The 12,172-nt window shown below is 44.7% G+C and overlaps 1 protein-coding gene across 1 annotated transcript in view; it reads left to right on the forward strand.

Moving 5' to 3' along the window:
* Positions 1–4,464: 4,464 nt before the first annotated feature.
* Positions 4,465–12,172, forward strand: part of SLC13A2 (solute carrier family 13 member 2) — a 255,046-nt gene continuing 247,338 nt past the window's right edge. Inside the window, exon 1 of the mRNA XM_085649113.1 lies at positions 4,465–4,903. Within this exon, the coding sequence (XP_085505239.1) occupies positions 4,802–4,903 (102 nt within the window). The 5' untranslated portion in view covers positions 4,465–4,801. The remainder of the gene's footprint in view (positions 4,904–12,172) is intronic.

Below are 12,172 nucleotides of genomic sequence, written 5' to 3' on the forward strand. Positions count from 1 at the left end.
TTATGCATTGGGTAAACTTTGAGGTATATGAATATAATGAACTCTGGAGCTGTGATAAGGATGAGCAGTGAGGCTGTGAATGTGAATAATGTGAACACTATAGCCTGTGAATAAGTTGAGCTTTGAAAGTTGTGAGACAATAAAGGGAGCTTTAGAATCATGTGAATAATGAGAGGCTGGGGACTCTTAATGTGAATAAGATGGATGCTGTGCCTGAGAATAAAGTGAAGACCTGGCACTGATTATTAAGTGAGCTCTGTGGGCTGTAAGTGTGAATAAGAATGATGCTGGGACTATGAATGGAACTACTATAAATGCTAGCAGCTGTGAATACGGTAAACCCTGAAATAATATAAGCTGTGAGGCAGTGAATGTGAGTAAGGTGACATTTTTACGTTAAGTTACATTACGTTATGAGTATATCGCATAATTCACCCAGGAGTGTATCCTGGTGCTAAAACAGGAGCTGTATTGGCTGAGCCAAGGTCGAGACTAGTTGAAGAGCCAGGTCTTCTGTTTCTTGCAGAATTCAAGGACTAAGGAGGTGGCTCTGATGTGCAGGGGCAGGCCATTCCAGGCTTTTGGAGAGAGGTAAGAGAAGGCAAAACCACTGGATCTGGTTCTGTGGCAGGTTTGTAGACGTTTATGCGGTTGTTGAGGTATTTTAAACAATGTTGTGTAAGTCTTTGTATGGGTGCATGAGGAGTTTGAGTGTCCCTGTTTGTGGTTTGAGGTCCAGTGAAGGTGCAGGATGATATGAGTGCTGGTTGAGAGGTGGAAGGTGAGTCTGGTGGCTGTGTTTTTGTATGTTCTGGAGTCTTCTAGTCAGTTGAGCATTGATTTAAGCATAGAGTGGATTGCAGTATCCCGGCGTGCTAGCGATGAGCGCTTGAGTGATGGTTATGCAAGTGTTAATGGGGAGCCATTTAAAAAGCTTCTTAAAGTGTGAGGAAGCAGAAGCTGGAGACTGCGTTTACTTGGCCAGTAATGGTTACTTGGTTGCTAATTACTATTCTGAGCTTCTTTGCATGGGTTGCTGGGAGGGGTGCGGGTTAAAGTTTGGTAGGCCATCATGTGGAGTCCCAGGGAGATGTGTCTTTTCTAAGGAATTCTACTTAAATTTTGTCTGTGTTGAGTTGGTTTTCATCCATAGTTTTCATCCATAGTGGAGATTTCAGTCATGCAGTTGGAAAAATTAGTCTGAGCTTTTGGCGTCTTGTCAGACAGGAAGAGTTTGAACTGGGTGTTGTCAGCATATGATATGATGTTGATTCTTTGGGCATGGATGATGCTGGAAAGTGAGGTGAAGTAGGCACTGAACAGAGTAGGGCAAACTCGGGATCCTTGTGGAACTCAGCATATGAGGTTGACACCATCCAAGGTGAAAGGCCAGGCTAACTGACCAGGGGCAGCCTGTCAGGAAGGCGCAAATCCATTGAAGTGCGGGACCTTCGCTGCCAGTTTTGTGCAGTCATTGCTTACGGATAAGGTGGGAGATGGTGTCTAAGGCTGCGGAAAGTTCCAGTAGGATGAGGGCCATGGTGCCACCTCTGTCCATGATCATCAAGGTGCCGTCTGTGGCAGCCATTATAGTGGTCTCTGTACTGTGGTTGGGCCTGAATGCTGATTAAGTGGTGTCAAGGAGGTGGTTGTCAGTAAGGTGGGTGGCTAGGCATTTGTTAATCATCTTTTCCAGGACTGTTGCTGGGCAGAGTATCTGGGAGATAGGTCAGCAGTTGGCTAGTGTCTTTGGATCTTCGGAAGGTTTCTTGAGGAGGGGGAGTACTGCGGCATGTGTCCAGACATCCAGGTATATGGCTGTGATGATTCAGTTATTCTGAATCAAGGTGAGGGTTATGCTGATGGGATACAGCCCTTTGATAAAGACATGGTCAGTGCAGGGGCCTGAAGGTTCTCTGCAATGAATTGCATGGCTGTTGCAGTTTGTAGAGGGGAAACATCACTACTACGTCCTGCATTTACAACGCAGTGACTAACCCGACTGCAACATTACCACGCTTTCCTTTACCCCGCAAGTTATTACAACGACTTGCTTTAGAGGGTGCAGTGTTGGACTGCTGTTGGATTTTAAGTCCAATAATTTCCCTACTGTTGTGTAGACTGGAGTTGAAATCAGAAATTATACTATTCCAAAGTCCAGCACTCCCCTAAGGCAAGTTGTTGTAATGTCCTGTGTGGTAAAAGGACATGTGGTAACATCGCAGTCGGGATAGTGACTGTTTTAAAGGCGTGCATGGTAAATGCATACGGGGTTCAATCATACAACCTTTCCAGTTTGGTGATGATGGCCTAGGTGGTCCGGGTGGTCTTCTGGGTGTTGGTAGAAATGGGCAGGAGGGATTCGAGGATGAAAGAATTTGGTTGGAACCCAAAGATTTCATAGATGCTAGTGATCTTGTTCCTGAAGTCTAAGAACAGCTGGGTCTAAAGGTCCTGAGAGGGGATTACACTGATAGAGCTTGCTACATGAGAGGTGAAGTCTTTCACTATGGCAAAGATTTCCTTGGCGCTGTTGGTGGTGCTTTCAATGCAGTTAGTGAGTTGCTCGGCATTTGGTGGCTCTGAATTGCTGATGGCAGTGCCTGAGGTGTAAAGGTGCTCTTGTCGGTATTGTTCTGACCTTGTATCCATCTGCATTTAAGATGCTTTTGGTGACCCTGAGCTCTTCCATGTATTAGCTTTCTTGCTGTATGATTCTTGTGGCTTTGTTGCCTTTGAGAGAATTCAAGGTATCTGCACAGGTGGTGGCCCTGGTGTTGAAGTTGGAGATGGATTCAGGGAAGCTGTTGTTGTATCAAAGCCCGTGGTGTAGCAGTTTGAAAGACCAGGATGATTCTGAGATTTTGTTCTAGGGCTGTCATGAAGACTTGTTGATGGTGTTTCTGTGGTGGTGTGGGATGGGTATGCTGAAGTTGATGAGGGAATGGTGGAACCAAGTGATTGGCGTGAGCTTATCTACTGTGATGTTACTGAGGCTAGCAAATATGGTGTGCAGTACATGTCTGGCAGCGTAAATGGGGGCCTTCAACTTGCTGGGTGAGTGTGAGGTTGGACAGTTCCTCAAGGACGTTAGTCATGATTGGAACCTCCAGGTGGTTGTTGAGGTCGCCGAGGAAGATTAGCGATGGTGGAAAAGGTGTTCCCCGTAATCTGCAAATAACAGTGAATGATGGAACTGTCAGTATGAATATGTCGAGCCTTTGGAGATGTGAATGTGAATAAAGCAATAAGGGGGCTGTAGAAGTGAATAAGACGAGTACTGGGAATGTGGGTGTGAATATGTTGCACTCTGGCAGTCACAAGCATAAATGAAATTACCTTTAGAAGCTGTGAATGAATTAAGTGAATTCTGAGGGCTATGACTGTGAAAAATGTGAGTACTTGGAGATGAAAGTATGAATTAGATGAGTTCTTAGAGCTGTAAGTAACAAATTATGGGGCTATGATTGTGAGTAAGGGATGCAATTTGGGATGTGAGTGTGAATAAGGTGAGCTCTGTTGGATAGTGGGAAATGGATGAACACATGGGGATGTGATGTTAATTATATGAGCTTTTGGGGGAGTAAGTATATGCTCTATGCAGATGTGAGCGTAAATGAGATGAGCTTGTAACTGAAGTGAGCTCTGGTGGCAGGGAGTGTGAATAAGGTGAATGCTGTTGTGATTGTGAATAAGGTATTCTCTGGGGTAGTGAGTGTGAATAAGGTGGGTGTTGTTGTGAATAAGGTGTGCTCTGGGGCTATAAGTATCAACATAGGGAGCTTTATGAGCTGTGGAAAGGGAGCTCTGGGACTCTGACAGTGAGCAGGGTGAGCTCTTGGGGTAGTGAACTGGCGGAGCTGAGTGTGACGAGCTTTAGGAGCTGCGAATATGAATATGGGATCTCTGGGACTTTAACAATAAGGTGGCTCCTGTGGGGAGGGGGTGACTCTGAATAACGTGAACTATCGGAGAGTGTGAATAAGGTGAGCTCTAGGAGCTGTAAATAAAGGAGCTATTTGACTATGGCAATGGGTACGGTGAGCTCGTGGGGGGTAGGAGGAAGGTGAAGTTGAGGCGCTATGAGGGTGGAGAGCCATGGAAACTGAAATCGGGAGTTTGGGGCTGTGCCAGTGAGAAACGGGAGCTCTTGGTCAATAGTTGGCACTCCAGGGATCGGTTGTGAAAAAATAAGCTCTTGGGGATGTAAGTGTGAATAAGATGAGCTCCGTGACCTGCGAATGGGAACTGTGGGGCTATAACAGCAAGTATGGTGGGCTCTTGGGAAGGCGAGTGTCAGTAAGGTTCGCTCTGGAGGGTGTGAGAAACGTGAACTGTAGGAGCTGAGACACAGCCTGTGAGTATGGTGAGCCCTGGGAGCTGCGAGTGTGGATATGGTGAGTTCTGCTGTTGTGACCTAGGTGAGTCCTGACACGATAAGTGATGATTCCTGCATGCCTCGACGAGCAGCGGCGAAAGAGCCTCCCTTTGTGCGGCTGTAGTCACGGTCTCCGTACACTGGCAGCCTGCCAGGAAGGCGTAGCGGGCAGGTGCCCGGCACGGAAACAGTTAACTTGTTGTTTATGTTGCACCATAAACTAATCTCCGTTCATTCCGTCCCAGACTCCTTGCTTCCTTCTTCCTTGTCATCTTCCACCGAGGCTGTCAGTGTCGAGTTCGGAGGGGATGAGTCCCAGGCACATTGAATAGCAGCGCCTGCAGGAGGAGAGCTCCCGGGGTCTCCGGCTTTACCCACTGAAGTGTTTCCTACTCCAAGTGCCAGCACTTTATCCGGGGCAGAATGGCGTCCTGCTGGAGAACCCTGCTGGCATATCGGAACTACCTGATCATCTACCTTGTACCCCTGCTCTTCCTGGCCCTGCCACTGGTCATCGACTCCAAGGTACAGCCTGCGCCGGCTCAGCTGGAGGCCATTTCATTATCCAGGTTTATAGTGTTTCTGACTTGAGCAAATATTGCACGGTTAGAAGCAAATAAAAACACGTGTTCAGTGTCCTGTTTCAAAGTAGCTTATTCCTACCCAGAAACACAGGCACTGTCCCTTTAAAAGTAAAGCTGTCTTTCATGGAAGTGCTGGTATGGTCCTATTAAGTGTAGTGCATGCACTCTTCCATTAAAATATACTAAGTAACCCTAGTAAAAAAAAACTACTGGCACCTTTCAGGTAAATGGACAGAAGTACTAATAACACAAGTTGTTATGCACCATTTGAAGCATTGAGGACTTACCGAAAAGTGTTGCTACTGTCCTATTGAAAGTTGTTCAGATTGTTATATTATTGTATAGCAGGCATGTTAAGTGGTTTTACTGCCTTATTTGAAGCATAAGTACTGCTTTTAAGTAGTACTAGTGCGAACACTGCACAATTAAAAGATAGCAGTGTAGCTAAAAAGGACAATGCTATACTATTAAAATCATACCAGCCCTACTGAGAACTGCTGGTACTCCTCCCTCAAAAGTATGCTAAAAAGTGCTAGCACCATCCCATTACGTAAAGAGCAGTGCTGAAGAGAAGTATTGGTAATATACCATTACAAGTATAGCAGCCATGCTAAAAAGTGCTGTCACTACTCCATGAAGTAAAGCAGCCCATCAACGAAGTGCTGGGACCATTCCTTTTAATATGTGGCAGCCATGCTAAAAAGTGCTGGCACATAGTCACATTAACTAAAGCAGTCCAGCAGAGAGGTGATGGTAATATTTGCATTGTATGAATAGCAGCCATGCTTTGAACAGCTGGTAATATACCACTACACGTCTAGCAGACAAGCTGAAAATGCTAGTACTCACCTATTAAGTACTGCCATCCTGCAGGGAAGTGCTAGTGAAGCCCCTGTAAAAATCTAGAAGCCCTAGTGGCATGTGTTGATACAATCTTATTAGAATTCAATGCTATTTCAGTACAGCCGTGTTAAAGTATAGCAGTACTAGGAAGGAGAGCTTTTACTATCTTTTTGAAATATAGCATCCCTGGTGAGAAGTGCTGGTACCGTTGTAGTCTGATTATAGGTGTAGCATCACGCCTCAAACGTACCAGCACAATCTGATTAAAAGTATAGTATTTGTCATCAGAAGTATCAGTACAATACTATTAAAGTACAGTAGCATAGATGACAAATTCTGGTACTGTCCCACTAAAAGTATAGCAGTCTATCGGAGAAGTGATGGTGCTATCCATAATTGAAATACAGAGAATTGCTGGCGCTATAGATTAATATTATCCTGAGGCCTGCTGGTGCTGTCCATCAATACCACTTCAAAAAGTCCCTGTGATATGCCCGCATAGTGTATTAGCACTGCTGGGAGGTCATGCTGTTGTCCAACTAAGAGTCTACCAGACCTTCACAGAACTGTGTATTAATGAATCAACAATCTGATTTTTACAAAACTGGCTTGCCTGCATTGTGTGTGGCACTAAATAAAAGGTTATTGGGAACAGAGTGGCTTTCTGAAATTGTGGGTTGTGATGCCCATTTTAAACAAACTGTGCACAATTTATTAATTCCTAGCGCTCATTTATGCAGCACATATTATGACTGATATCTTCATTACTTATTTCTATAGGATCAGAGAGAAAAAATACATAGATCGTGGATTAAAAAAAAGAATACAAAGGGCAAAACATATACTGCCCTTTTAGTCTTTCATTGTTTAGTGATGCCATTATACCTCTTTCAATTATGAAGCAGGCTACCCTTACAGACCTTAAGTCTGCGACAAGCCCTGTTCCTACTTGCTACTGGCATTATTGCAGTGGTATAGCTAGGCCTTAGGCCACCCATGGCTGCCCCTGCGTTTGCCACCAGTGGCAGCTGAGTCTAAGAGAGGGGGGGGTGTACTGGTGATTCCAGAGGCCGCTGCCCGCGGCGGCCACAGGTGAGGGTGGGGGGGGGGTTCGCTGGTTGCTGCCCCCTAAACTCGTGCCGCCTGTTGTGGACCGCCCAGAACCCCTTGCTATGCCACACTGCATTATTGTACCAACACGTCTTATGCAACTGAGTTGAAATGATGAAACTGCTAATTCTAAGGGAGCCAATTAGGATGTAACTGATTCCTTGATAATTAATCCCTTCTCACTTGAAATTGAAACACAAGAAAGGATCTTTTGAGTAGCTGAGAGGAATAATATTTATGATTGTGTCTTCAAAGGCATCTAAACCTTTACTTGTGTTTCTGCATATGGGACCAGAGGCTCTATTGTGACACATTCAGACACCTCGATGATGTTCTGTGCCACTGGTTGTATTACAATGCCCTGCAAGTAGACTGATAAGACCATGTTGCCACCTTTTTAGGTCTGGCCTAAAGACAGCTTTAGCTGTCCTCCCAGCCTCATGTTTTAAAAAAAATATCAAATGAAATATACATGCATATATAGGGGCTCCCAATCAACACTCTTTCACCACTAGTCTGTGGACATGTTACTCAAATTATACTCCCTTCCCCCACAGCAGAAATTACAGATCAACAGACCAGCCCATTCCAGCCATTGGATGCCTTCAATTTGAGTTACTGCATCTAACTCATACACCTGCAAAATAGAAATTGTTAGACTTTTGCAATTCCCAGTCCCTCTGTACAGCAGGGTTACATCAACTATTTACATAACTCTTGAGACATTTACTGTAAAATACAATGTGTATTCCTCACTAAAAACCATGTTTAATATATTTATTTATCCTACTGAAAATGAGCAGAAGTGATTAGAGTGGCTGGAGTGTATAAGCCGATTTCTAGGTTGAAGCTACACACCCCACAACATTGTGATTGACATTTCAACCACTTGTGTCTGACTTGAGAGAGCACTCTAGTAACTATTTGTGGAACTGCGGCTCCCCTGTTGGAGTATTGTACGAGCACTGACAGTATGCAGAAAGCACTCCTCTCAAATCAAAGACAAAGCGTACACCCACTAAAACATAAACAGCCAAAATAAGCCAATTGTATCAGTGAATTAAAGTTCCTATAATTAGCAGAGTGTGATCACAAACTTTAAAAACACAACAAGAAATGCACTGAAATCTGCAATTTTGACTTATTAATATGAAACAGGTTTGACAAATGATTAATCCTTTGTAAAACAAGCACAAATTATTAAAATAGAAAACGTGTGTATGTAAAATGATTTGATGAAAAACCACACCCCCTCAGCATGGTACAGGTCATTTGAAGTAGTTGCTTCTGAATTGAGCTGGACCTCTATTAAAAACAAGTCAAAATGCAGTTTCATGAAAATATTTTAATGCTTTTGCCATTCACTTGTGAGGGGCAACAAGTAACAACTATTGGAACTGCAAGTTTATGTAAGAATTTCAAAGCTTTTTCATTTGACTAGAAAGGGACGCATAGTAACGATCTGTCGAACTGCAGCTTCATGAAATAATTTCATTGCTTTTGCCTTCAACTTTTGAAGGACAAAAATTGATGATTAGTGGAATTGAGGCTTAATGTAAGAATTTCAATGCTTTTGCATTTGACTTGTGAGGGGCAGCTAAACTGTGTAACTACACCTTCATGAAAGAATATCAATGCATTTGACTTTAGGGACACCTAGTTAAGACTAGTGGAACTGCAGTTTCATGAAAGAATTTCACTGCTTTTGCATTCTGATGGACACCTAGTAACGGTTAGCAAAACTGTGGGTTGATGAAAGATTTTCATTGCTTTTTCATTTGACCTCTGAATTAACCCATGCCCTACACCACTGCAACATCTGAAATAACATAATTGAGGACAACACTAGCATGGCCGTGGGCTGTGTGCGATTGGCGACAGGGCCTGGGCTGCGTCCATGACGTCCGTCCAATCCCTGGCAGGCCAGCAACCCAATGCAGAGCATGGCCATCCAACCCCCCACAGGCAGCCAACCCCAGTAGCACAAGGCCTTTGGCTGTGCAGCGTGGAGCTGGCTGCAACCCTTCACAGGCAGCCAGATGCCTGCTGGGAGGAGGGGACGTGCAGCTCATTCCCAAGCCACCAGTGGCCCAGGGGACCCCATCCCGGGGCCTTTATCAATAAAGGGGGGTAAGTGGCCTCTCTTCCCAAGCCAATATTGTCCTCTGGTACCCCATCCCCCAGGGCCCTTTGTTTTCAAAGGGTGAGGGGGCGCTCAGATCCCCTCCCTAAGCCACTATTGCCAAGGGGGACCCCATTCCCCAGGGCCAAAAATGTACAGGGAAAGGGCACAGAACCTCCCTCCTCAAGCCTTAAGAGGCCCCGGGGACCCCATCCTCCATGGTCTAATGCATTATAAGTTGGTGCCCCGCTGACCCGTCCCCCCCCCCCCCGAGGCACCCACAAAACATAACATTCTGGCCACCGTGGCCCCAGCCAACCCCTGCAATGGAGCCGGAATATGCTCCCACCCAGTGAAAGCAGCTGCTTTGCTTGATTCCACCAGGTAGGAGTAATCAGAGTTTCCCTGCCCATAAGAGTGCAGTCAGGGGACCAGAAGTAGCCTCCCATCTGGAGAGAGTATTTTCAAAGCTCTTGCCAGGGGCCTGCAGTTCTGTGAGCAGGGAAAATCACTGTGTCCCGAGGGTGGGCTACCCGAGAGACAGTTAAAGAGCTGACCCTGTGGGATGGGGTCCCCGGGGCAGGTTAAGGCTTGGGGCGGTGGGCTGCATGGCCCCATCCCATAAGACTAAAGTTTTGGGCAACGGGATGGGGTCCCTTGGGCTGCTACAGGCTCGGTGAGGATGCCACACACCTCCCTACCCTAAAAATAAACAGTTTAGCTCCAGGGGATTAGGTTCACAGGGCAGCTAAAGGCTCAGGGGGAGGAGAGGTGGTGCTTGTCCCCTCCCCTTTAGTTATAAGTTGGCCCCCGAGGATGGAGTCCTCTGGGCACAAAATCGGCTCGGAGGGACTCAGTCTCCCTTTTCCAAGGTATTGAGTAAAAAATGGCAGGCAGTCATTTTCTTTTTATTGTTGCAGTAGTCCTGTGGGATTGTGGCAAAAATGCCCTATTTATCTTACTATTTGGGGCCTGGGGATGCCTCTGGGATCTTCCCACAAGGTCTAGATGGGCAGGGTTTCCTCATCCTGCCCCCTTATATGTTTTGTTAAAATAATTGTGGGAAAGGAGATTAAGTCCCCATGTTCTGTAATAGCTGCCGTCAAAATGTTTCTTTAGGTTGCTGGCAGCCAGTCAGAGGCCACAGGAGCATGATGGCCCAAGGGTAAAAAAGACCCCCAGGGCCAATCAGAATCCTCTCTGTTGTTAAATTGAGTTTGAGCCATCCAGATATACAAAATATTGTGTACCCTAATTTTTCAAAAATTACTTAATGAAGTTGCACCGAATCACAAAAAGAATACATTCTGTACCAAGATCTAGCTTCAATAGTTTTTGCGGTAATAAAAATGTTTATGGAAATTGAATGAGAATTTTGAATTTTGGGACCCCCTTTTCTCTCGACCCCCGCTTGATGGATCACCCCGAGATTTCCAGGAAGAAGCTGAAGTGGATGATATATTTTTTAAAGATTTCATGAAGATTTGTAAAATGGTGCCAAAGTTATGAACAAACGAAAAAGCACTCCGTCTATCGAAAAGCAGGCCCAACGTTAACCGCCCAGTGGTGATTGACACTGTGATGTGTGTGTGTATATATTTGGCCTAACCACTGATTGCTAGTACCTATATACTAGGTTGTCTTTACAAGTGTTCCATAGTAATCAAGATATTTATTGAAAGTTGTGATATTGATTTATTAGCATATACATATCATATATATTTACTTCCTATTTAACTATTTAATATCCTATTGAGATCAAGCACAATTTATTAGAGTAGAAAAAAAGTGGATATGTACATTTTTATGTTTGACCCACACCCCCTCAACTTTGTGAAGGACATTTTAAGCAGTTGCATCTTACTCAAGAGGGACATTTAGTAACAACATGTGTTATTGTAGCTTTGTGGCAGACATGTTAAGCAATTGGTTCTGATTTGAGAGGGGCAACTAATAAAGTTCTGAAGGGTTCCTGTCTTGTTAAAGACCTTGACACAATTTTTCAGACTCAAAAAGTACATAAAGTAACTACTTCAGGTAACTGTAGCTATGTAAAATGCTAGACCGATTGGCTTTATCAATGCTTGTTAATGTCATGTAGCCTTCCAGAAGCCACGGAAGACCCAGATGCTACTGCTTCCCTTTCTGACTGAGATTCAAACAGTGAAACATCCATTCCTCCTTTAATTGTGTAAATCCCTATTCCCCTTTAGCCAGAATAGAAGCAAAAAATGGTTTGAAAGGTGTCTTTAATGATATCAACAGGTGAAAGGGAGAAGCTGGTCTGAAAACCACAGTCTGTGCTTCGAAACCTTTGAGACATTTAACCACAAATATCAACAACATGGTTAACTATTGGCGTAAACAATGCAGGTCATTTAGACCCTGGTGGATGACTGTCATCTCTATTTCACCTCTTCCCATTCCAGTGGCGATCTTTGTGCAGTGAAGGGAGCCGTCACAAAGTCTTTTTTCCCAATACAGAAAAGGCCCCAGGGTGCAAGAAGTTATTTCTCTGTGAATGTCAGCCATTCTACCATTTCCCTGCCCAGGTGCGCAATGCTGCGCTTGGTGGACAAGGGTAGCAAAAATATGTGACTGTTGCCATGCCCTCAATAGAGTGGGGCGACCATCACTGTGGCCTGGCACAGCCAGTGGGGTAAACCTGGCCCAATCCCCAACTCTAAATAGAGCAATGAAATGGCAGGTTTGATGGGGCAGGAGCTCTGCCGATGTGTTGCAATGCTCCCGCTCCGCTCTCGCCGAAGTCGAAATAAGGACCAAATGTTGTGTTTGCCTCAGCATGAGAGAATATATCTATCAGGAGAAAATATTATTCTGTCTCTGCCCAATGCCTTAACATCTGATACTGTTCCAACCCAAACCTTTCATTGTCTGGTTACTAAATTAGGAAATCTAATTTCATTCTGATATCTTAAAAATAATACTTGGGTTTCAGAAGAATCTTTGAGCAAAGGGAACTGAGATCCTTTTGGCAAAATGTCTGCCAACTGCTCTATGACCAGATGATGTAGCGGATCGCTACACGCCGACCTTATGAAAGGATTTGTCACAAGTAAGCAAAAGTGTTTCCTCTACTAGTGGAGGAGCATGAGCAGGATTAAACTGCTGTTT

Source organism: Triturus cristatus, chromosome 3_2 (genome assembly GCF_964204655.1).
Source record: "Triturus cristatus chromosome 3_2, aTriCri1.1, whole genome shotgun sequence".
Lineage (NCBI taxonomy): Eukaryota > Metazoa > Chordata > Amphibia > Caudata > Salamandridae > Triturus > Triturus cristatus.